Here is a 27,653-nt window from a genome sequence, read left to right as displayed (position 1 = left end):
GTGGTCAGACTGACCTCGGTCCCTGAAACATGCAAGTCGTACTACAGCAGACCCTTGAGTCTGCACACCATATAAGATAAAGATGAAATATCAATCACGAAAAAACCATAGAAAAAACAACCAGTCCCTTCAACGAAACTTCATACAACCGCTGCAAGAAAAGCATTATCAAACATGAGTTATCACCCCTTATTTTGAATGGCTGTGATTAGGTGAAGAAAATGGTGGCCCCATGTATACCACAGTTTCCTTCATCGAATAACAGGATTCAGCAACAAAGGAGACGTCAATCAAAATTGTCATAATCCAGTATGAGTCATAATCCAATATGAGATGAAATTCATGATGTTACATGTTAGTAATCACATCAAATCACACAAACTCCTGGAAAAGATGGAGAGCAACCACGACATCAACACAACCACTACCACGACGATGTCAACAACAACAACATGTGTTGATGATCAACACATAGTAAACCACAGGCTAAACCACAGGCTAAAATACATCATGCCGTTAGAAACGTCCAGGGGTCAATGTCACCTACTAGAATGAGATTGGCATTCCCACACAGTGGCAATAGAAGCGAGAACACTTAAGATTACAACTTGGACAGATTTTTTTCATCTTCAGTTGGGTATAAACTATCAAATATCTGTATTCGTGAATAATTTCTCTTTGCTGAAAAAGAGGTTTTGATTACATGGCAACCGACCAAGTATAACGACTGATTTCCAACATCTCATGTGCCTCTGTAAATAGTTGTAGTGTTTCAATGTGTTTATTTTTCTATTTTGTTGGAAACAATGTCATGCAGTACTACATATTTACTAAGTGTCTCTTTCCATTAATATTAGATCCTAAGAAACTGAATTTTGTTATTAGTTTCACAAATGACCAAAATGCTTCACAATTCCGTCAAACACTTCTTGCAGAACACGACATGTGAAGTATCACATTGTCTGTTTTGTATCACTGTAACCCACGCTTACAAGCAAACTCATGGTTGCAAAACAATCTCAGCAAAACAAACTGAAAATCGGCTTAAACTGATATTGACATTCTAGTGAAGTGAGAGAAAATTATATACATGAATTCACATTACCATCATCATTATCAGAAAGTTATGTAATACGATGATTATGAACCAGCTCATGAGATATATAAATATAATATACAACTGCTGCAGTAGCATGGTGAAGTAGCCCCCATGCAGTTTAAACACTGGCTGCTGGAAACAAATATTGGACTACTCATAACTAGCAACGTAAACAAAAAACCAACTGCGCTCCTAGACTACGAGAGACTAAAGAGAGAGAGACAGAGTGAAGAGATGGACATACCTGTTGCTGCAGTCGAGTCAGGCCGCGCACCCACAGGATCTGGCCGCGCCGTCCTACCGAATCCTCGGTGGCGTGGACGCCATCAATGTCATCTTCTGCTTCATGTTCTTCCTCATGCTTAATGCACGGACAGGATATCCTCGGTATTGAATGCGATGGAATACTTGTTATAACCTTCAAAGGCAGAGCTCAGTATGAGAATGATACAACAAGTGAATTTGATCGAGATGTACAGAGTTAGTCAGTGAATGCTGTTTGGGGTATTGCAGCTGTATGATTGGACCAGAAAAGCTAGTGAGTGATGGTGAGGGCACCAATCTGGACTTCCGGTCTGGTCCATCACTAAACCCGATCTTCATTAACTTGCTGTTAAACATAGGAGACACAGAACCTTCTTTATACTGGGTTGGCTGTTCGGGGCACATCAGATCCAATATAGACAATGGGTGGAAGGACATGCGAGTATGGTTTTTACACCTCATTTAGCAATCTTCCAGACAACAAGAAGACGCAAGGTTCCACTGGCTAGAGATGCTCACCTGTCTGTGTTACCCAAAAGCATGTGGCGGTAATCAAGTAAATCTGGCGTTCAAACTCTTAATTATTTTTACTGCACACAAGGACATTTAGATCAAAAGATATTGAAACTAAGAGCTGATCTGAACTCTTCAGCTAAAACAATGGGTTTAGTTTTACGCCGCTTTTAGCAACATTGAAGCAATATCGTGGTAGGGAACACCAGAAATGGGCTTTATGCATTGTACTCGTGTAGAAAGACCTGGGTCTTCGGTCTGACGAGCAAATGTTCTAACCACTAGGCTTCCCTACCGCCCTCAACTAAAACAGTAAATATGTGAAAGCAATACGCCTGTAGATGTAAGGTATTCTATTATACTCACTGTAACAAAGAAAGTAAACGAGGTACACTGAAGCGATACTTACTTGCCCCCATAAAAGTGCCCCGAAACCTAAGAAGATGCACCAAAACCACTGTTCTAATGACAGTCCTTTGGTGTGAAAGGCTACTCCACCAAGCTGCACAATGAAAATCTGAAACACAAGACATCCAGCGTTAATGCCAATCAATGTCCCTTAGCTTTACACAAATGCAAACAGACACAAAGAAATTACTAAGAAAAACTACCCCATATTATAGATATTTTCTTTTGATCACTATATCAAATAATGGACAACAGCTTCTGTTGTTGCAGTCATGAAGTAATCATTTCATTCTTTGATTGGGAATGAGAGTCTCCTCAAATAATACACAACAGTCTATATTCTGATCTGTCAAGTCTAACAAGTCTTCTGCTAATCATGTTTCAGATGACATAGTTGACGCATAAGAAGAGTCACCACAAGATCACAAAACCTCCTGGCTGAAATGCTTGTCAAGAACAACAATAATAACAGTGTGTGGAACAAGCCAAGATCCTAGCCAGACATCAGGGCTTCAAAATGTTACCTGTCCAAAATGAATTTAACCAGACCAGTCAATTGAAAGTCTCAATATTTACTCAGTATAGAACATTTAATCTAAATATTTACCAGACCATCAGGCTGGCTAGCTATAAATATAGGCTGTCAGTCAGAGATTTAGCCTGTAATGAATGGTTGAACAAGCTGTATTCCATACACTGGTTACATCAAACTGAAACTAGAGATCCCTTTGAGGTGATTATGACCTAGTTCACTGTACAGACATGTAATCCCTCTCCTAAGATTACACTTTAAAAAGATAAACACATCACCATTGCTGTCCTGAGTGAGTGAGTGAGTTAAGTTTTACGCCGCTTTTGGCAATATTCCAGCAATATCACAGCGGGGGACACCAGAAAATGGGCTTCACACATTGTACCCATGTGGCCATTGCTGTCCTGTCATGTACAGCATACAATGAAGATAAGTGCAATCTGTAGATGAGCCAGCCCTCTTCTACATACTGCTTTCTCGGTCCTGAAAGTTCGGCTTATCCACAGTCATATATGCTAATTAACTATACCCCGTACAACATTTATGTATGTTATCTTCAGTAGTAATGTACCTGTGCTACCACAGTTCCTATCCAGATGCCTATAAAGACAGGGTTTCTTTGTAAGCCTTCAAATACATTTCTCTGCCCATGTATTTTACGAGCATTCATCTCATTGAAGAGTGTCATCATGACGAACGTGTTGAATATGATGGTGAAATGCTGAGTGGGAGGGGCATGAACTTGCTGGTTATCACGACCATCATCGATGTCAAATAAGTCGGCCCCTGAAAGAGAGATGAGCATCAATGTAAGTGTTTCATCTGTTGTTGAGGATGGGAAACAATGAAAGTTAACAGGAGGACTGTATAATTTTGTGGCATTTTGCAACGAAAAAATTATTACTGTCGCCTTGAAATCCATGGGAATCCGTGGATCTTCACCTGTGTTTACAGGATCCTTCCACACTCGTGACTCAACTAAAGACAGTTCAATAACTGGGTTGGTTGGCAAGTTGTTTCACCCAACAATTAGCAATATTCAACCTATATGGTGGTGGTCTGTAAATAATTAGATTTGGACCAGACATGCCAGTGATCAATATAATGATCATGAATCGACACAATTGGGATACTATGACGTGTCAACCAAGTCCTGTTAGTCGCCGCTAAGAATAAGTATGGGCTGCTGCAGACCAATTCTAACACAAATCTTCTGAAGCTTAAAAAACTGGGACCCACCTCACAAACAAGGCATCTTGAGAAATCCCAAACGTTTTTTTGACAAGAAAGATTTGAATATACAAACAGGCAATCTGGTGTCACATGGCGTTATTCCCCATGCATTAACTTACCACCAAATAGAAGAGTAAAGATGACTGCAAGCTGATATACAGAGTGACCAACAATGTTTTTATACATGGTTTTGGAGATGAGAGCTTTTGTTCTGCCATATGGTTTACGATCTAGGAGTTCTTTGCTGGGAAGTTCGGTAGCGAGAGCGAGGGAAGCTAGTGTGTCCATGATGAGATTCACCCACAGCATCTGGATAGCTCGGAGTGGGCTGTTCTGTAAGAGGAAATACAGACTATTAGCAGCAGTGATACAATGTTTATCGCCTGGGATATATTCCACGTCAGCAGATATGTTCAAGGAGCTACAAACACAGATCTAAAGAGTCTCTGACTTTGATACAGCAATATTCACGTCCAAAGAGAGTATAAGTATTTCAGTTAAGGCCAAACAGCTCAGTTACTATCAGTATCACCATCAGTTTATACAACTGCTCTACGACGACATGCATCACGTCAGCTTATCAACCAATTGGTCGCCTCTTATGACAAACACTATTTATTGTTCTTTGTTTGTTATTAAATGTAGCACTCAGTAATAGTCCAGCAGGACAACGGATGTGGGTCTCACTACTCAATCCCCTTAGCATGGCTTACTGAATATGAATTCTAAAGCAGATATGCACTGGGTAACAAAGTTTTATTTCTGCATTAAGCTTCTCTTTTCATTCCACACAATGTTTCAGGATCATTACAAATCCCTTCATCCAGTGAAGCTTAATCTATAAAATATCTTGGTCATCTACAAAAACTTCTAAATGCTGCTCAAAGACATTCTTGGTGTTGCTTCTTAGTAAACTTAATATCTATCAAGAGTCGAGAATATGTATGTAACATGATATGTAAGATCTTACATTGATTGTGCAGGCGCCAAAGAAGGCGACAAGAACAGCAACCACGTTAACAGTCAACTGGAACTGCAAGAACTTGGCAATGCTGTCATAGACATTACGGCCCCACATGACGGCCTTGACGATGCTGGTGAAGTTATCGTCTGTCAGGATGATGTCGGAAGCCTCCTTAGCTACATCAGTCCCAGAGATACCCTACAAATTAGACAAAGCCATAAACATCAGACTTAAAATAGATGCAGGATATTCCTCTGTTAATTTTGTATTTGATACTGTTTTGATTTTTAAATAAATAATTTGGCTATTCTATCCACAATAAGCCAAACCAGGTGAATATAAGGAAATTACCATAGCAAATCCAACATCAGCTTTCTTGAGAGCAGGTCCGTCATTTGTTCCATCTCCGGTTACCGCAACAACTTCTCGGTTAGCGCTGATCTTACTGTCGATGATGCCCTTGACAAGAGTGTACTTATCCTGGGGTGAAGATCTGGCTAGAACACGGAGCTTGGGCCATACTTGGTCAAACAGGTCTTGTCTCACCTGTAACAGGAAGCAAACTTCAGATGCTCAGAGTGTTTACACATGTATTCAGAAGAGACAATCAAACCCGAGCAAACACCACTGGGCTAACTCACTGCATCTGAACCATGTTAGAAAGGGATTGTGCATCACTTCTAGCAATATTCAGGCAATATCATGGTTCAAATGGGTTTCAGATGCGGTCAATAGAACCTGGGTTTTCATGACGAGTGAATACCTTCCCTATAAGGCTACTTCACTCACTCAAAGGCATTTAGTGACTGATGAAAGTCTGTTTGTAGTAATGGACTGCTTTATAACCATCAGCCATCCCAACAAACCTTTCGGTTCAGACATAGCTACAATATCCACTGAAAGTTACTATAAGTGATATTGCCAACTGTTTTTCATCGTAATGAACTGATGAATTTTAAAACCACACAAAACTAACTTATGCTTGCAAACAACAAAACTATATATCAAAGAGTTATTTCCGTTATGCAATGTATCAAAACATGCTTAGGGCAGTGAAAAAAGTACATTTCAGTGGCATCGATATTTGCTGTGCCTGCTTGACTTAACAGAATGTTGCCATGAGTTATCCCCCTTGTCCAAAGGGCCAAAAGATATTGGAGACAACTGACGCTCTTGGTATCACTTTCAGTGCAATTCAGTATTATAGCTAAAATGGACAGAATTATCGTTAAAACGACCGCACATTACCCTTATAGTATCATATGTCTATAGGATCTGAGCTGACAAGATTGAGCACAATCCTACCACTCTGACTTATAATGAAGGTACTTATATTGCGCAATACTCCACTCCATAAAGTGGTATGCCCAAAGTGTGCAGAAACACCATAACATTATTACCCAAGACAACCAAAGCTGTCTGTTAGGCACTAGAAGGTAGTAGTCGTGGACTTATCCCACCGGGTACCCATTTTCTGCTGGTTGAACAGAGGCAATTTTGAAGAAATTCACTTGCCTAAGGTGAGACCACATGTGTTTTGGTGTGGAGCAGGACTGAAGTCCTTGAAACGCTCAGGAGACTCCATGTATTGTGAACTAATGGGTGAAGTCACTGACTGTTTGTAATGTACCTCTCCTGTAGCTGGGTCCTTGATACGGTTGTTGAATTCCTTGCCCTCCATCACCAAGAAATCTTCTCCAGGGGGAATGATTCCACATTTGGAAGCAATAGATCGAGCAGTGTTGACATTGTCACCAGTAACCATCCTCACAGTAATGCCTGCCTTCTGACAACTTTTGATGGCAGCCGGAACCTACAATGCAACATCTATAGTTGAGCAAATGAAGTGTGTGGACATAGGTGACTTGATTCATTTGTGCGAAGCCCATACTGAACTCGGGACTAGACACTGCGATGTCTCTAAACCTATTATCAAATTGAAGCATATGTCAAAAATATTTCCACATGATACTAACAAAATTCCCAATTCATATTGCAGGAGTGTTACTTTAAGGCTTGGTGGTTTTCATTTCCATGACCAAGGAAGGCAAACTGAATTTCTCCTTGGCAAATCTCTGCACATATTGGTGCGACTGCAAATGCGATTGAGGTTGGGACTGCTGCTGCTGTTGCTGCTGCTGCTGCTGCTACTGCTACTAGTACTACTACATGTACTTAATCTACATCCTTTTTCTTAAATCAGGTTAGTAAGCATGTGCAGTTCTATCCTTCAGAATATTTTACTGCATTACAATTTGACAAAAATGGTCAAACCTACCTCATCTCGGACTGGATCCTCGATACCCACGACACAGATGCATGTGAGTCCCTGGACCACAGCATCCTCGTTATCCCAGTCAACTTCACCCTCAATCTTCACCATGTTCTCACCCACATTATCTGGTAAAGGAGGAACAAAGACAATGAGAATCAAAGTGCAAACTAAAAGATACGTTTCACTTCAGGACAAAAAACACCCATTTTACACCCAGTCTGAACACCTTCCAGGCAAACTTACTGCCTGCTTCTTGAACAAAAGTTGTAATAAGCAACATTTCCTTTAACACCTGATGTCAGTGCTCCAAGCACCTACCTCTGACAAAGTCCTTATATGCAACACAGATAGTACGCAGGCCATTGCTGGCCATGGGTTCAATGACTTGATGGACCATCTCTTCTGCTTCACGGGCAGTAAAGGGTTTCGGCTGACCATCACTGTCCAAAATGAAGTCACACCTGGAGACACAAAACATGTCTTAATATAACACCACTGACGTGATCAAAGTTCAAGTACAACCTATACAGATATGGACACAGATGGAAGTATTTTAAGAATTGTTCAAATCAGAATTACTGAGAATTTTGCCCATACTGAATTAATGAAACATCCATAAATGAGTTATCCACTTGCTAATATCATGTAGTTTTCAGGAAAGTAGCATTAAGTAAATGCAAGAACCATATCATCTGAACATAAGAGTTTGGTTTTGCATCACTTCTGGTGTTCTTCCTCATTTTAAAAAGGATGGCACCAAGTTTGCCACATTTTCCAGCAGTAGATTATATTTGATTATGCAGTCAATTGTTATTTTATTGGCATAACTTAAGTCAGTATTGGATGAGTGACCAGACATTTTTCACAAATAATGAATACCATGTCCAGTCACTTGTATTTTATTCATACAGTGAGTGAGTGAGTGAGCGGGTGAGCGAGTTTCATTTTACGCCGCACTCAGCAATAGACCAGATTCATAGCGAAGGTCTGTAAATATTCGAGTCAGGACAAGACAATCCAGTGATGTGGATACAGTGATGTGTGAACCAAGGTAGTGAGTGAAACCAAACAATCCTGTTAGTTGCCTCTTGCAACAAGCATGGTTTGCTGAAGACCAATTCTGACCCGGATACTTACTGTCTGTGTATCTAGCATCATGATTTAACCAGAGGACCATTGGACTATACAAGAATAACTGTAAAAAATATTTCCATCAGCCTTGGAATCCTTGCATGAACTAACTGACAGACTCACTTTTTGAGCACAATTTCTGAAGCTCCTTTTGAGAAGAGTCTGAAGCCATTGTCAAGTTTGATGACAGTGCTCATGGACTTGCGGACAGAGTTGAAGGTGTACACTTTGACCAAAGCATCCTCGGGAACGTCCTCTCTCACTGATTCATACGACTGACCCAAGTCTTTGACAAACCCCAGCAAAGCGCACTCTGTCTTGTTCCCAACCTGTTTTGGTAAACCACCTTCCTCTGCCGGCTGAAACAGTCACAGAACATGGTCACACGTATCCTACTACAGTTTGCATTGCAACATTTCTTGGCAAATTTGGCAACATTTCTGTGTTCTAGTAGGATGAGCGAGTGAGTTTACTTGTAGGCACAATCAGCCACATTCCAGGCACATGGCAATGGCCTGTGAATAACAGACACAATCCAGTCATAAATGGCATGTATCGACCAAGTCTGCAAGACTGCAACCATCCCAGATCAGACTCACTGCTATTACAATACTGGGAGCCATTTTAAACAGTATTCCAGCAATACCACAGGAGGAAAAACCATGGTGAGTGAGCGAGTGAACGAGTGAGCAAGTGAGTTAGTTCTGTTTTCCGCTGCACTCAGCAATATTCCAGCTGTATGGCAGCATTTTGTATATAATTGAGTCTGGACCACACAATCCAGTGATCAACAGCATGAGCATTGATCTGTGCAATTGAGAACTGACGACGTGTCAACCAAAGCAGCAAGTGTGACCACCCAATCCCGTTAGTCGCCTCTTACGACAAACAATGGATTCCACTTATTGTGCCCATGTAGAGAATCAAACCTTCGATGTGATTAGCTACTCCAATGACACTCACCAATAACTTGGATGTGTAGCCACTGTTGATGGAAATAGATCGCACAGTAAGCTCCACGAGAGATCCATTTAGATTTGAACTAGGTGTTTCCTTGTAATGTGTTCCTGAAGAGAAACATCAACTATGAGTAAGATTTTTAAGTTCACTTCAACTCTTCATATTCTTATAATTTATTGATACTGAGCTGAGTTTTGGCAAAAAAACCAAAACAGTCTTGTCTGTGAAAATGAGAAATTTTTCTAGTTTGGGCAAACTTGAATTTTCTCAAGTGCATGAAGTTCAATATCAGTCATCACAATCATCCATACATGATCATAAATCCTACACATACTCACCACCCAGAAAGCTCTGAACGACTGTCATTCTGTTTGTTGTGAGTGTTCCGGTCTTGTCAGAGCAGATGGCTGTCGCGTTACCCATCGTCTCACATGCATCCAAGTGACGCACCAAGTTGTTGTCGTGCATCATTTTCTGTAAAAGTGAGTGAGTGAAGGTTTTACACTGCCTTTAATAATAGTCTCACAATATCACAATGGGGGACACCAGTAATGGGTTTTACTGACACCTTGTCAAGAGATGAATTAACATACATGCATCAGTAAAGTAAACTTGACAGAAGAAAATAATGGCAACTGATGACATTTTTTGTGTTTAATGGGGGACTCAGCCATATTCCAGCTACATGTTGTTGGTATGTTGATTATCCAGGGATCAACATCATCAGCATGATCGGTGTAACTGGGATATGAAGACGTGTGAAGCAAGTCAGTGTGTGAGTGAGGTTGGCTTTAATGCCGCTCTGAATAGAGTTCAAGTTATATCACAGCATGTCATGTCAGCATCAACGTGGGTGGAGTGAGTGAGTTTTACGCCGCTTTTATCTATCTTCCATCAATATCATTGTGGGGGAAATATGTGAATGAGTGTGTTCAGTTGCACTGAGCAATATTCCAGCTAAATGGTGGAGCAGACAATCCAGTGATCAGCATCATGAGCATCAATCCAGGCAGTTGGGATGCGATGCCACTTGTTAACCAACTTGTGAACCAACTTGTGAACATGATCACCTGATGCCGTTAGTTGCATGTTACAAGCACGGGTTAGTGGAGATCAATTCTAACCTTCATGGTGGTGGAAATGTGAAATGAAAGCCTTCAGTGACACAGGCTTGAGACACTACCTTAACAGAGTAAGCAAGAGCAAGCGTAACAGCAAGTGGAAGCCCCTCTGGCACTGCAACTACGAGCACAGTGACACCGATGATGAAATGGTTGACAAACAGCTCAAGATAACGTCCTGTCCGTGCCGACGTCCATTCCCTTTTATCGATGAGAAACTCTTTGAAACAAAACTTGAGGATCAGGATGAGGACTGTCAGAACGGCAATGAATGTACCTGAAACATTCATAGTCAGTCAATATCAACAGAGCAATTCTGCAACCTAGGTTTACAGATACAACAATTAACAATCAGCTAAAGCTTAAAACATGAACTAATTCTGCAAGAATGGGCAAACACCTCTAAATAAGACAGTAAAAAAAATGGCTAACTAAATATTCCCTTCACAGCTTTAGACTGAAGTAGATCTGACTGCCTCTTATTTGTTTAAACATAACACACAACAATATTCCAGCTGTGGGATGGCAGAATGAATATACTTAATGCTGGACCTGGCAATTCTCTTGCACACTGTGAGTGTGAGAACAGACCTTTGATGGTCTGTGAGAGTGAGTGAGTGAGTGAGTATGGTGTTATGCCACTTTTAGCCATGTTTGAGCAATATCCCAGAGGGTAGGGGACACTGGCAATGGGCTTCACATAGTGTACCCATGAGGGAAACCAAACTCGGGTCTTTGGTGCGATAAGCCAGTGCTTTAACCTCAAAGGCTACCCCACCTCCCCACAGTTCAAAATATACCAAGACTAGTAAAATTCCTGGAGGATTTGAGACAGTACTGTGTGGACTAAAACTTTCACCAACAAGAAGAACAAAACTCTGTTTTTGTGAACATATGACAATAAGATATACCTTTCTCAAACTGACAGAGCAGAACACAAAACACATGTTCAAACCTGCATATCCTATTTGAATGGCGAGACGGGTGAGTTTGCTCTGTAACACTGACTTTTCTTTGCGAGCAACTTTCTTCTTCTCATCTTTGATGACCTCCTCTGGAACCTTCTCATCCACAGGTGGAAGAGGAGCTTTGTTCGGCACATGTTTGTTGACTGTGGTATTATGGGAGTTTCCAGTGGGTGTGTTGGTAGTGTTCATCTGAATATCTGAAAATCAACAGCCATTTTTGAAATCAGAACCAACAACCCTGGAGAAGAAAGACCCTATTTTTTTTTTCATAAAACTTCACAAAATAGCCCTGCAAATAGTCCTCATGACAGAAGAATGACATAAATAAACAAAGCTAAATTAAATTTGTACACAATATTCATACATTCACAAAAAAATTCATATTGACGTTTGTCATGCTTTTTACAGACTTACTTGCTAACACATTTAGTCTGGAGAACCATGCATAAGGAGATTCATATCATCTACTATAACTTGAGGAAAACAGTATCAACATCAGTAAGGATACAAACCATGTGGCTTAAAAAAGAACAGAACTGCAGTGACAACGGCCGCAGAGGTCGGCCAAGTGCAGATAACAGTGTCAAGAGAGACAAGCATGTTTGAGATATTAGTCAGGTATGCCGAGAAAACGAATTTATCTCCTGCACCATCCCTGCTGCTTATATGTACCACCAGTGTAAGTAATATTAAACATCATGCTGATAGTAAAATTAATTCATGTCTGCTTTGATAGATTCCAATATTAATAAAGCATATTGAGACTGTATCTTTCAGCTATTCTGGTTTTGTGAACAGATGTCACAAATTTTGTTGATTAACATTTGAAAGCCATGGTTGAAATTCAGAGTATTAATAACAGAATAATTGAACATGTCTGTAGAGCATTTCCTATTTCCCGTTAAAAGTCAGTACAGTTGTAGTTTTAACTGGGCTTAACAGTCTGTTTGGTGTTTGTATGGTTGTGAATGTGTTTCAGCATTATAGAATGTCTATGACAAGTATTCTTTGTTTTATCCCCATAATATGCAAACCTGGGTCATTAGTCTGTTAAACAAACACTTTCACCTACTTCTTAATCTAGAGCACCAATGGTATGTTTGAGCAGTTTATTTGTAAATAGAAACGTTTCACTTTACAAATGTGTAATAATTCTAAGAATTCTTGCTGACATGGTTTAAAAACAACAAGTGGATAGCACGGAAGGTACATTCACATACTTGTGTTCGCCACAGAAAATGCAAGGTACAAAAAGGCCTCATAAAGAACAACTGCCAACATAATCGGGATGAAACTTCATCAAGCAGTATTTTGAGAAAATTGTTCCAAATACGACATTCTACAAAATGATCGACTTAACCCAGAAGACTGAAAACATGATATTCACTCTTATGTTTTAAATGTTGAAAAAATCATTTTGGAATAAATGGCTGGCAAGTTTTCTTCAGAGACTGAGGAGCATAGGCAAGACAGTGAGAAGGCAGGACGTATAATCTACAGAACAAAAGAGGCACTTTAATCAAGCTAAATGACAGATTTAGTTCTTGTTTAGTCTATTCTACACCTAAGCTTATTGCACCTGGACATAATGAGACATTGGTCCTTTTCGTAGAGTACAAGCAACCGTGCTGAATGGTTAGTGCTCAATGAACTGTTAAGCCAGAAAGTTTTAAGTGATAGAATAGATTTAGACAGTGGTGGCCATTTCTGTAGGCCATTGTGAGACAGTTGAGAAATGGTGTTACAAGTTAGAGAGTTTTCAGCAAGAGACAGAATGAGATGAGGTCTGGTCACACCTCGAGAGCCATGACAGAAGCATATAGCCTGGGTTCCTAGCAATGTCTGTATCGACCCTGCATCACAATAAATACTGATAGGTTGAATATCCTGACCAAAAATTATTGTCACCCCCCCCCTCCCCCCCCAAACTTTATGAAATTTACAAAGAACAGGAATTGATATAAATAGACCTTAAAAAGTGAAATACAATTTTGTAATAACGAAAAAAACAATTAGCCAGAATTTATCAAGTCATGACTTTTAATCCAGTTTTAGTGAGAAAAGATAAATTATTTAAAAAAAACAACAAAACATGGAGGACGTTATATGATTCAAACACGACTATTATTAACAGGTATCCATATGAGTGTATTGGGACATCTTCTGCCTTGGAACAATGACTACTACAAGTATACGAGCTATAAGTATCTGCATGGTTGTGTGACCAGACCGAGTTAGCGCTATGCTTCACACAAACGGAGGCGGCGATGGCGGCGACAGCGGCACCCTTGCAGGTCCAGCCACGCGTACAGAAGAACAACACAGCTCATCAACGTACCCACTTTTGCATCTGCCTCATTAGAGAGCACTAGGAAAATAAAAGAAATTAAATTAACATTCAAACCAAAACGCTAACACTGCACAGTCTATAAATCAGTATTTAAGAAGAATTCCATTGCTGGTAGCTCAGCTGAAATCAAGATGTGCAACTCTGGCCTACGTTACAAACGGTTTGTTCTGTGATATACAGTCTAAGTGCTTGTACACGCATTTCAAAAATGAAAAAATCAAGTGCTTGATGTCATGTTCCTAAAACAAAACACATACAATGCTACCATGCTAATTACAATCCAAGATTAACGGACCAAAATACATCATGCTTCCTGCTTTTACTGCTCTGTACAATCACATGCGTAGTGTATTAATGTTTATATCTTCTATCGTGAGGGAACTTCACACAGAGCGTGACAGCTCTTCACAGTGGAGAGTTGTGGCACGTTCTGTGAATTTATTCAATGACTATAAAAAAAAATATCACATCCTTGCTCAAATACTTACGGATAATTTGGTTTTAAAAACCATAAACATCACTTGATGCTGTTTTTCACGCAATAAATTGTAATGTATTAAACCACTACACTATTTATCTGCTTGAAACAGAATTCTTCTCAAATTCCTGAAATGGTCTTGGTCTGTAAGTCCCATCACCTCTGAGCTGGCATACAAGAGATTGATACAATCAAAGAAATCTTTTTCCTCATCACATGGTTAATATGTTATTTCAAGAAATCAAAATCACCAAACGGGAAACATAAATATTTATGCTTTTCAGGAACTGCTTGCTGTAGGTATCCTTTTTGAAATCAAGACCTTTTCTGTTGTTTTCAATCAAAAGAGAAATCATAAATATGTCGGGCATCAAATTTTTAGCTTCCTCTCATCATCATAAAAAAAAGAGAAATCCTTTTCTCATATCAAACTTTTGTATGCAGGGTCACGCTGAATTAACATATTACATTTTTATTCTCAAATTTGTTTTGTATAAACCCACAAAATTTGGCACATTATACTCACAATATATAATCATATAAATAAAATTCAGATCTATAAAAGTTGAAAACAAAAGAATATTCTGAGACCAAAAACTGTCAAGGACTAGAAACAAACCTGTCCGCTGTGGATGAACATTGGTATAATACAGCAGTACCACATTAGGAGATGGCAACAGTAACATGCAAACCACATCATCAAGTTCCATGCTCATTCACCAGAAGGTAACGATTGCTAAACTCAAAATATGCATGAGTTGGAACGACAACATTAGGTTTGGAAAATTTGACATTGCACAAAATTTGGAGTAATATATGCCAACACATAACAGGTGTTTGATGCATCTGAGAACATTATCGAGGAAAAAGCACCCAGTTTACATAATTCTATAACATAAATATTGAAATTATTTCCAAATGCTAGGATTAGTTTTTGTTGTGATTACAATCAGAAACAGGAATGGACTTTATTGATACTTTCAGTTTACAAGTTAGTCATAGAACAATTATAGAAAGAATAGAAATGTTAATGAAACGTGAAATAAATTTTGAAACATGTGTTATGCAACCCCATCGAACAGGAAATATAACAATATCAAATATTTTGAGATACATATTCTTAGATATATATTCTTCAGAGAATGTGTTTATTACAACCTTTTATCATATTTCTTCCACATCACAGCATAATTCTATACAAGAATATCTGTAACCAATTCAAGTTCCTGATGCATCCAGGGGAGGTAACTCCAACAACACAACACAACACAACACATAATCAACATTATTTATCGAATGACAAAGAGTGAGCACACAGACAGACATACAGAATGAGTGGAGTGGATGATAGAGTGAGTTGGCGGACTTACATGGTTCGGTCTGTCCCAAATTGTTTGATCGGGGTCCTGAAAGTTAGAAAGTTAGCACATACGAAATCAGTGATCATTAGTTGCAAGCACATGGCCATACACAGCCCAAGTTAGTCAATACCATACATGCTCCAAAGGTTAAACGGGACAATAGGCACAGCAAAAACCTGTCCAAAACTTGACGAAACACAATACTTCACAAAATGTTCAACCATTTTGATTATCATTTGATTTCAAACAGAATTCAATGTGGTTTAGTTTTTGACGAGCAGTTATGGTATTTCAACCTCATCCCTGATATTTCACATGCTTGCCTTTTCATTGGTCAAATCACGTTGCAGAATCGCCTAAATTAGCTGACCTACTGGACTGAATCTCCTTGTGTGCCACTGACAACCGACTCTGTCCTTGACCTTCAGTGATATACGCATGTTCGCCTGGTGATGAATGCTGGTGTAATGAGCAATGGCTGTACAGGTTGTTTAGGTTTATTCAATATTTATTTAAAATGAAATATCTGTATACATTAACATTTACATGGCTATAGACATTTTCTCCACATCTTATTAAATCTAAACATTATCCTCAAAAACTTTAATTCTGATGATCAAATTGAAAAATATTTGCTGCAACTCTTGTGTGTGTGTGGTTGTTAGCAGTATTGCACATTTGCCCACCGAGACACCATGGTTCAGCATGGATACCCCACTCAGACACAGAAAGGGGCTGATCCTCCCGTTTTCCCTTAATGCTGAACATCAGGCTAGGTAACAACAAGTACCATATTTAGCTAAGGGATATGAATAGGCTTCTATTCATATTGTTTCTTGGTAATTTGATCCCTACTCAGTATTCCAGATTTCTGGTTTAATGTACATGGTATCTCAACCTACAGCATACAGTATAAAAGGAATGTCCATAAAGAAAAGAATGATGCAAAATTGTAGAAAATAGCTGCAACTTATTCACTGAGAAATATTAAGTAGTTCAATGACAATCTAATCCTTATTAGCTTACTGAAGTAAATTTGAACAATATAACTCAAATCATATCTGCCGCATGGATTAACAGATACAGTTAATCCGAAAAATTGTGTGGATGATGTGTTAGGTCAAGGAATAACTTTTAGGAAAAATAATAAGAAACAGACCACATCTACACAAACGGCAGAGGAACAAGACAGATACCATAGATTGGGTAGGTGACAGAGAACGGCACTTCATTGCGTCACTACAACCGAAAATACCAAACGTTCATTGCTGGTACTTTACCTGTAACGGCTATGAGCTTCACATCTAATGTGTGCAGAGTAAGAGAAATTTATCATATAGAAACTGTGAGGTGTAAGCCATGATGAATGTGGTGATGTTCGGAAATAGCAGGGTGAAACACCGCCTTCAACTATTTTAGCTACAAACTGGCAGTCAGCTAACTGTGGGAGTGGTACCAAAATAAAGCAGGTTCTACAGTTTGCACTTAATTGATGAAAATGATGTGGATCTGGGATTTGAGTCCAGAAGATCCAGGTGACCAAGGGACACAACTCTGCACAACAAGTTGTAGAGCCCAAGACCACTGGAAATTCAATGTGCAATGAAGAACACACGGAAAATAGTGTCTGTTATATGGACTAATAGGATGATACCAGTACACATATTTACCGGAAAATTCTATAGCTGAAAACATAGCAAAAAACACTTTTCAGTGTCCAACTTGCTGTTGTAATTGTGAAAATGATGAAGACGCGTATATCACAGGAGATCCAAGAAAATGCGTTTCCACTCGTTTAATAATTAATCAAAATATGAATCTTAAAGAAAAACACAATGTTTAATGATGACATACAATTTGGAAAATGGCTTCTAAAATCAGAGTCTTGTTTTCAAAAAAAGTTACTTGAGAAGGTGCTACTGCATGAAGGGCTGCAACAATCCACCATGTACAACAATATTTTAAAAAATCCATCGTAAGTGAGCAAGTGAATGCTGTTTAACACCACTGTTAATGGCTGGAGGAAAAACACAACAAAAAAACCCAAAACAAAACAAACCCAAAAAACAAAAAAAAACCCCAGAGGCTGTTTTCTGAAAGTATCTATACATTCTGTCTGCGTCCAGTGTTTCCGCATCCATCTACAGTGTCTGTACAACATCAGTATCTGCATGACATTAGTCTAAGTAGTGTCTGTATGACATAACTGTCTATTATAGTGTCTCTGTGACGTCTGTCTAGTGTCTGCATGGCATCAGTCTGTGAAGTAACTGTATGGAATTCACACTATACTGTCTCTATGACATCAGTCTGTCTAGTGTCTGTATGACATCACAGTCTAGTGTCTGTATGACATCACAGTCAGACTATTGTCTCAATGACGATGCACCTGTCTGCAAGGTCACGTAACATTCTATGGGGAACATCAGACTATTCTACTCTGACAAGTGACTTGTTGCAGCCCTACGCTGAGTGCAACCACTGACCCAAGGCGTGGAGCACACTGGTCACCGACATGATGCAAGGCACAGTTGGATGATAAGCTTTACAACACAGGATTTGACAATCCTTGGCAACAAATCCCAACAAAGTATTCACTACATCCATTAGTAGCATAGATGATCATAAAACAATGAAAGACACAAAGACAAGATGGAAACTGCCACTCATATCCATTCATGTATGTATATAACCCATCTCATTACATCTTTCTTGCTTAAAAACTAACACTCTTTAATTAAAAAACATTTCATATTTTTTTGGGAAGATAGGGAAATTGTCACACTGACACACTTTTGTCCTGACGTCAATATTTTCGTAAAGCATATTGAGGAGATTCTGAAAAAAAGATGCTTGAAATGGAAGAGAATTACAATACCATTACAACATGAAACCATGAAAATCAATATTAGCAAAAGGGACCTATTTATTAACATAGATTACAAAAGCCATTTAACAAATTTCATTTTTTAACACTTCTCTTAAAAGTTTCAAATGACAATGCTTTACTGAAATGTAAAAGTAGTCTGTTCTTTTAGTAAATGGCCTGAAGTTTTGGCAAGTAACCTTAAAGGTTTGGGGCTTAGACAGGACGGAATGAAAGACGTATTCTGATGGATACATGTGTCAAGATTTCCATTATACATCCCCTGGTTTAAAATGTCTGACTGATCTATTGTGTCCTTCTCCTGAGGCACACGTTTGACTGCGGACAAGGCTATAAGAAATACCACTCAATCTGAGAGCAGGCAACATGCATTAGGAGACTCCAAACAAAATGCACCAGTAAAGATGTCTCATACTTAGTTCAGAACACACGCATCAACAACTTGAGCTAGAGGCAGAGATATTAAACCACTTTAATAAAAATGGGAAAAGAAAATATAATGAAACAATAAAGAAAAAAGAATAAATAGTCAAATCTGATGAACAGGTATTCGTTTCTATGTTAAAACAGGTATCATGTACATTTTAATTCAAGAGTTTTAAATTTTGAAGCAAACTGGAATACTGAATCACTGTTTAACCATGAGATTTGCACAGTGCCACATATCTTTGCCTCGGGTCCAATGTTTAGTCTCCATGCATAAAGTACAAGGGACAATCTGGTCAGTATGCACCTATCCTAAACGTTCAGAGAAATTCAAAATCTATCCAATATGGAAATGACATTTTCTATAAAGAAGAAACTTGGATTAGACAATGGAACTGGATACACAGTGGTCATGGAAGACAAGAAACAAAAAATGAAACAAACAAGTAAAAAATTATCCTAACCTACGACATTCCCAGTCCAGTTTCATAATTTTGTTTTTTCCATGAAGAATTATTCATTCTGGCTGGTTTCCACACTCAGGTTATATGTACAATTATGCCCCTGTCCTTTCCTATCTGCTTACATGTGTCGGTTTCCAATTCTGAATTAACTGCATCTGATATGACACTGATCCTAAACGAATCCAAAACAATCCAGAATATTCAGATATGTCTAAAAAAACCCCAAAAAAACCAGTTTCACATGACCACTGAACAACAGGTGTTTTTTTTTTCTCTCTCTCACCTGTCTTCTTAAGTGTTAACGAGTTCTTACCTGGTTCCTCTTCTTCATCTCCCTTCTTTTTCTTCTTCTTGGCCTTTTCCTGTTCTTCCTGCGAGGCCCCGAGTAGAGCGAAGATGATGCCAGTCTGTGAGTTGACTCCCACTGCTGTCACCAGCATCTTTCCACTCCCCTCCATGACATGAGTACCTGCAACAGTGAGTGAGTGAATGCATGAGTGAATGCATGAGTGAATGGTTGAGTGAGTGAGTGGTTGAGTGAGTGAGTGAGTGAATTGAGTTTAATGTCGCTTTTAGCAATATTCAAACAACATTATGGCAGGGGACACCATAAATGGGCTTCACACATTGTACTCACATACGGAATTGAACCTGGATCTTCAGCATTTCAAGCAACTGCTTTAACCACTAGACTACCCCGAGTGGTTGAGTGAGTGAGAAGGCGGGTAGATGGGTATGTATTTCAGAGAGTGTGTGAGGGAGACAACTCTTGAAAGCTTTATTGCAATGCCCCTTGAGAATGTGGTAGGCCATGAGGAGGGACAAAAGGACTTAACACCCACTGGTTATGCGAAGATCAACTAACTAAATTCTTCAAGGTGGAAAGTCACTTTAATGTCCACTAAATGCACTTGCCTCAAGAAGCATGAGTGAGTGAGTATGGTTTTACACCGCTTTTGGCAATATTCCAGCAATATCATGGTGGGGACATGGTAGGCTAGACAAATTGTACCCATGTGGGGAATTGAACCTGAGACCTCAGCCTGATGAGTTGATACTATAACCACCAGGCTACCTAAAATGGCAATGAAAGTGAATGAGCTATGAAACAATACTTACCTGAGAGTAACATGGGGTCTGTTGAGTCCCCCTTCTTGACATGATCTGATTCTCCCGTAAGTGAGCTTTCATCAATTTTTAAATCATTACTTTGAATCAGAACACCATCAGCTGGTAAAAGGTCACCTGGAACAAAAGCAGAATCATGATGACATGATGTGACATAAAAGTCTTTTCACATTAAATGACAGAACAACCCAAAGCATGTGAAGTTTGGGGTCTGTGTGTATGTAAGCAGAACACACCTTAGAAAAGTGTTTCAGTCACATGAAGACACAAACCTAAAGGTGTGTGACAGAGCTGAGTATGCGACTACTTGGAAAATATTTCAGATATATCAGAAACTTCAACATGTCTTTTGTTTGTAACAGACACAATCCAGTACTTAAATAAATACATAATACATAAAAAAATATACCTATGGAAACAAATAAGGAAACACATGAAAGGACAAGTGTTCCTGTATTTATTTCCAGAATTTCACCCACAGCGCAATACAACCTGGAAAAGAATAACAGGGACACCTGTTCATTCATGTGTTCAGTTAGTCGTTTCCATGAGTATCATCTAAACCTGAGCTCCTCTGGAGATTGTGAGGTCAAGTGATATCTTTTAAGATTTGTATTGTTTTGACAATACATGCATTGTCATCATAATGATATTGGGTGTGTTGCAAGCCGAAAATCACTTAGAGTAAGCAAATGAATTGCTTATTTCAGACTTGCAATAGCTCGAAGTGTTTATTGCTCTTCCAAAAATGGCGGAGCGATTACCATTTGCTTGTCTGGTGCTAACAGAGAATGTATTAGGAGAGTCTTGATGACGAGTGATGAATGTATGAATGTATGATTGTTGATGACTACATTGAACCTGTGGAACAAACTGGGGGTGCTGGGATGTAAGCTGTTTTTTTTGCCAATTTGGCAGCCGACCAATTTTGATCAGCCTTCGAATTCAAACTTTCCTAAGCTGCCATTTTGGTTTGAGAATGAAGCAACCTCATCCAGCCATTGATGTGATTGCAAGTAGATTAAAGTTAGCACTCCGTTGTGAGGCTAAGTGCAGTACATCGGTTTCAAGCGACTGGTTATTTGCAACATACCCATTTTGTCATACGGTCCTCACCATTCACATGATGACATCACAATGCTATGGCATTGCTGCACTGCAAGTTTAATCGCAGTACTGTGTTAAAGAGAGGCACATTTTTTATTTAAAACTAATGAAGAGTGATTTTGACAGATGAATAGAATCTCACCCTTGTGTCTACTGATATCAATTATATCAACACAAGTTTATACACTTACGAGGATTGCCATGTGGGGATTTGAACCCGAATCTTTGGCTTGATGAATGAACACTTTAACAAAAAAGCTACTCCACTGGCAAAAATAAACCACAAATATGGGAATACTTCTTAGGAATTCTAAAACCACCAAAGTCGCACACAGTACATTCTTACTTTACATGCACAAATAGTCATAGATTATCATGTTTAACTACTACAGCAATATACTTGAATCCTGGGGCTTGTTGCCTTTGAGTCCCAACAGTACTAACTGAAGGCCATATATCTGGTATATGGTGTCTTTACTGGTCTTAACTTCTGGAGCGAGTGAGCATGACTGTACACTGCATTTAGCAATATTCAAGCAATATCATGACACATCACTCCAGAAATTGGGCTTCAGACATTGTATCCATGTGTGGAATCAAATCCGGTGTATCGGCATGATGAGAAAGCAAGTTAAGCACTAGACTCCCCACCGACCTGTTGACCTTCTAGAACCATATGACACAGCCTCACATTACTTTCTGAAGATCAGTGTAATCTTTCATGGGAACATATATAACACATCAGATTTATGTACACTGTGTTAAACATGTGACAACAGTCCACACAGTAATCTCAGTGTGTTTTCAACAATGTTACACTGTCACCTTGTTTTCTAAACATTCACAACATTGGCTCTACAAACAATATAATTCAAGTTAAGTGTTACAAAAGCAGTTTCATTCATATACCAAAAATATAAAATGTCCAACATTTTACAATTCATGGGTGAGTACCTGATTACTGCAGTGTAATATTATTTTTTTTCAATGCTACACAAAACTGCTCGACTTGTGACATCATAATGGTTTACACTTATGACATCACAATACTAATACCTCAGTCACAATGGTGTTAGATCTTGTTTGACTCACTGTAGGGAATGTCGTTGCAATTTCTATCAATTTATGTTGAAGACTAATAAACAGAATACTAAAATTTCCTCCGTGAAATACCATTAATACCAAACTTGTGAAAGATTTAGTCCCAAACTCGCTAGATATTTGCTACCAAGCCATTAATTCTTGTAACATAAATGGAATTACAAGGAAGGTCGTTTAGTATCTCTATGTCGCTTTTCCTATGTTGTGGTAACCTCTGAGATCTGTATCATGCTGCGATGTAGGGAAGGAGTGATATGCAGACTTCTCTCCCTTAGGTGACATTACTGGAAGAGTGTGAGTGAGTGAGTTTAGTTATACGCTGCACTCAGCAATATTCCAGCTATATTATCTGTAAATAATAGAGTCTGGACCAGACAATCTAGTGATCAACAACATGATCATCAATCTGCACATATGGGAACCGATGATGTGTCAACCAAGTCAGCGAGCCTGACCACCTGATCCCGTTAGTCGCCTCTTACGACAAGGATAGTCACCTTCCAGCTATAAGGCAGCAGCCTGTAAATAATCAAATCTGGACCCGACAATCCAGTGAGTCTAAGGATCGTTCCATGCAATTAGGATATGATGTTTCAATGAAGTCAGCAAGTCTGACCACCTGATCCTGTTAGTTGCTTCTCATGAAAAGCACAGGTTGATTATGGAAGGATCCATTATGGAAGGATCCTCACATTGAACAGAGTGAGTGAGTGAGTTTAGTTTTACGCCGCACTCAGCAATATTCCAGCTACATGGCGGCGGTCTGGAAATAATCAAGCCTGGACCAGACAATCCAGTGATCAACAACATGAGCATCAATCTGCGCAATTGGGAACTGATGACATGTGTCAACCAAGTCAGTGAGCCTGACCACCTGATCCCATTAGTCGCCTCTTACAACAAGCATAGTCGCCTTTTGTGGCAAGCATGTGTTGCTGAAGGCCTATTCTACCCCGGGACCTTCATGGGTCTCACATTGAACAGAATGTCAGTTGAGATGAAAGTGATGCAGGTCTAACATGTTTACGCTGGATGAAACCCACCTAGATCTAAAAGGTGCTGAAAATCCTAGAAACATTACTGGGAAAAAACCCAAGTTTAGAAGATTCTGGCAAACTTATGAGAAACAGCATTTTTCAGGTGTTTAATGCTGTACACAACAATATTCCAGCTATATTTCAGTGGTCAGAGATACGATGACATGCCAAACAAGATAGCGACCCTAACCACCCGATCCCGTTAGTCCCCTTTTATGACAAGCATGCTGTGTCTTACAAGTATGAATATATCTAGAAATACAGTCTCACACATATATTTGCAAACTATGATGTGACCATCCTGACTCAGGACTGAATCATGAACAACAAAGTCATGAGCAACACACTGGAGCATTAGTTTGATGCTGGTGTTGTACACTTTGAGAAAAACATGCATCACAACTCGAATATATCTTAAAAGAATTATGTTAAAAAAGCTGTTGTCATTGATAGTCATTACTTAAATTATAGCTTTTTTCCAAGTGTGCTCCATGACAAATCCCCTGCATACTCCTCATTACCAGATTTTATTGACAGTACACCTTCCCTATCCCAGTTGAGACGGCCTACTTAGCCAATATCAGAAAATCAATACACATTCGTCCTTCTTGAAAGTCAGGAACGCCAGCTTGTGTAAGTAATGTCTCTGGTACACAGCTGAAACAAATCTGAACCTCCACTCACAAACTTTCTATCCATTAGTCTCACAAACATAAACCTTCCCATCATACCCTGACAAACATAAACCTTCCCATCATACCCTCACAAACATAAACCTTCCCACTATACCCTCACAAATATAATCCTTCCCACCACACCCTGACAAACATAAAACCTTCTCACCATACCCTCACAAATATAAACCTTCCCACCATAACCTCACAAATATAAACCTTCTCACCATACCCTCACAAATACCAACCTTCCTACCATACCCTCACAAATATAAACCTTCTCACCATACCCTCACAAATACCAACCTTCCTACCATACCCTCACAAATACCAACCTTCCTACCATACACTCAGAAATACCAACCTTAACACCATACCCTCACAAATACAAACCTTCCCACCATACCCTCACAAATACAAACCTTCCAATTCTGACCCTCAACACAACTCACCAGTGTTCAAATATTAGAAACCTTTCAATCCAACCTTCAAGACACTATGAGAAATAACAGACACACCCTATCCCCTACCCCCAACATTCAAACCCTTCTGTGAATATTCAAACCCTACCCTCAACATCCAAACCCAACCCTCAACATCCAATGGTGTTGTTCTCTACATATGCTTCCTAGTAACCTTTGTGTAATGCATATATGATATTTACATCAGTCATAACCTTCCATACAGTTATGATGTCCTTGTATATATATTCTTTTCAGTATATCTAATAGAGGCACAATCCTCTTTACATCTAAATGCATGTATGCGTTATGGGTATATATTGCTATGAAATGGATAAAAATGTAACAAAAAAGTGGAAATATAAAGCAAAAAAAACCCAACAAACCCCCCTCCCACAAAACCCCTCATCATCCAAACCCAATCCTCCACATTCAAACCCAAACCTCAACATCCAAACCCAAAATTCAACATTCAAACCCTTCCCTCATCACTCAAATCTCAACATTCAAACCCTTCCCTTAACGTTCAAACCCAACCTTAAACATTCAAACCCTTCCTCCCACATTCAAACCAAACCCTCAGCATTCCCTTCCCTCAGCATTCAAACCTGTAAACTCCACACACTATTCTTCCCTAAGAAACTCTAACCATCACACTTATACAGCCCTCTGAGAACTCCATCATTTATTAACCCTACCTACATGCTCTTCATCACAAGTAACTCTTCTAAATAATCCTTAATCCGAAACACACTGCCATCCAACAAAAAACAGCCCCAACCCTAACATACTCCTCAACCTGTAACACAATACTCCTAACACAATATTGCTCCTCTAACACCCTTACCTTTATAACACAATACCCCTAACACAATACTGTTCCAGAAATACTCTATGCCTCTACCTCCTTAACACAATATCCCTAACACAATACTGTTCCTGAAACACCCTATGCCCCTTCTTCCATAACACAACAGCCCTATAACCCCAACACAATATTGCTCCTCAAAAGCCTGTACCCCCAAAAAAACTTGTCCCATACCAATACACACGCCTAGCACAACCCATTTTAACATCCCATCCATCAGTGTCTTGTGATCATCTGATGGTCACCCTATCTAACTGTCCCTTTCAACTCCTTGCGATCACCTTACCCCCGACCCCCCCCAAGACCCTCATTCTCCCTTCACCCCTACAACTCCAATCAGCCATTTCTTCCCCGTCCTAACCTGCTCTCCCCTTGGCTGTGGCACCCATGTTTCTATTACTGCGGTCTTATTACATCCAAGCTCAGCATTATCTTAATGCATAACACATGAGGTTTCTTAGAGTCGACAAGGAATCCACCACCTTAGCCTGTCTTGCCAACCTCCAGGACAGAATATAAAATATTGATCTAAGCTAAATCTCCCGTATATTTACGGAGCCGACAATTCCGATCACTCATGACCTGTTTAGCAACGTACGCGCATTACAAACGTCAGGCAAAGTCCTTGTAAATAACCGCAGTTTCGTGCAGGCCGCCTGTAAGGTGAATTAAGTGTCCACTATTTATTTGTCAATGCTTTTTTAACCAAGCAACAAGTGTAGTTTCACTAAGAATTAATGTACTTTCCAATCCTGTTTATAGGAATTTCTCCAGAGACTGGAGGATAATGGTGATGTTTAAGCCAGTTATACACCATGTAACTCTGGTAAATAAATCTGTATTCTTCCCACCTAAGCATGCAATTGGTATGCACGTGCTATCTGCCTGTATAATGAAAGCTTTTAGTTTGTGAAGGGCAAATGTGCAAGAAGGCTTTAATTATAGCAGACTCGGACCAGAAGGGAATAGCCGACACACTGAACCGGTATCGATCACAGCTATCTCAGTATGGATCAGTGCGTTGGTTGGATAGAACAGCATTGACTCATTACTCTGCCAACATAGCTGAGGGTTGAGGGTGGTTAAGACATTCCTTTAATATCATCTGCTCCTCTTGTCTATGGGTAACAGCATCCATGTTTCCACCCACTCTTAACAGTATGACCGAAACAGCTCAGGTTCTGATTGACTACTGATGTTGCTTGTAGTTTGACAACAGCCCCCATCCCACTCCTGGAAAGTGATTAAATTTGCATCGGCCTTCCGAGACGGTCGTAATGAGGAGGAGAGAAAAGTGTATAGATCAAGCACCAAGTGGGCACATATTGATTCGTCCAACTGGTTAAGCTCACTCAAATAGCTGACACTGCCAACTTGCACATCAATACATCTGACTGTTGTTACCCTACCGAATAAAAAATATCCACGATGGCCATGGATATTATGGATTATGGAAATGAGAAAAGACTAATCCATTGTCGAAATAGAATTCTGTTAGATATCCATTAGACTGTTAAAGATTGCACTGGAATATCAAACAGGCATCAACAGTCACAAGCAGGGCTGAAGCGTGCCATATCAAGGGAGATAACTCTTCATGCCATAAAGATGTCCATGCTGTATGTGATGAAGTTTGTTTTAGAAGAACTGGGCGATATCAGCATGTGTTAATCCATGTAATTCCTGCTGGCTGTTGACCAGGGGACACTCAATGAATCCTCACTTTTATTTTATTTTTACAATGATTTCCCGAAAGCAGGAAAACACAAAATACACACAAATAAATTAATCCAAGAAAGAAAAAAATCTTCCAAAAGAAATTCCGCCTGTTGGTAAAATCCAC

At 39.4% G+C, this 27,653-nt stretch overlaps 1 protein-coding gene across 6 annotated transcripts in view; it reads right to left on the bottom strand.

Annotated features, from left to right (window-relative positions):
- The window catches only part of LOC137295641 (plasma membrane calcium-transporting ATPase 2-like), a 162,752-nt gene that overhangs the window by 10,432 nt on the left and 124,667 nt on the right, over nt 1-27,653 (bottom strand). For 5 of the 6 annotated variants that reach the window (XM_067827097.1, XM_067827098.1, XM_067827094.1 and 2 more), the window contains 18 exons: nt 20,554-20,679; nt 19,748-19,903; nt 15,667-15,702; nt 13,807-13,836; nt 11,456-11,665; nt 10,563-10,777; nt 9,718-9,853; nt 9,383-9,486; nt 8,543-8,778; nt 7,607-7,749; nt 7,292-7,413; nt 6,644-6,826; nt 5,365-5,559; nt 5,020-5,211; nt 4,169-4,382; nt 3,388-3,602; nt 2,286-2,393; nt 1,344-1,517 (listed from right to left, as the gene is read on the bottom strand). In XM_067827097.1, coding sequence (XP_067683198.1) covers nt 1,344-1,517; nt 2,286-2,393; nt 3,388-3,602; nt 4,169-4,382; nt 5,020-5,211; nt 5,365-5,559; nt 6,644-6,826; nt 7,292-7,413; nt 7,607-7,749; nt 8,543-8,778; nt 9,383-9,486; nt 9,718-9,853; nt 10,563-10,777; nt 11,456-11,665; nt 13,807-13,836; nt 15,667-15,702; nt 19,748-19,903; nt 20,554-20,679 — 2,795 coding nt within the window. The remainder of the gene's footprint in view (nt 1-1,343; nt 1,518-2,285; nt 2,394-3,387; nt 3,603-4,168; nt 4,383-5,019; nt 5,212-5,364; nt 5,560-6,643; nt 6,827-7,291; nt 7,414-7,606; nt 7,750-8,542; nt 8,779-9,382; nt 9,487-9,717; nt 9,854-10,562; nt 10,778-11,455; nt 11,666-13,806; nt 13,837-15,666; nt 15,703-19,747; nt 19,904-20,553; nt 20,680-27,653) is intronic. The other variant, XM_067827099.1, reaches the window with a different exon arrangement.

Source organism: Haliotis asinina, chromosome 9 (assembly GCF_037392515.1).
Source record: "Haliotis asinina isolate JCU_RB_2024 chromosome 9, JCU_Hal_asi_v2, whole genome shotgun sequence".
Lineage (NCBI taxonomy): Eukaryota > Metazoa > Mollusca > Gastropoda > Lepetellida > Haliotidae > Haliotis > Haliotis asinina.
Note: the sequence above shows the minus strand (reverse complement) of the source record. Positions and strands in the feature narration are given on the sequence as shown.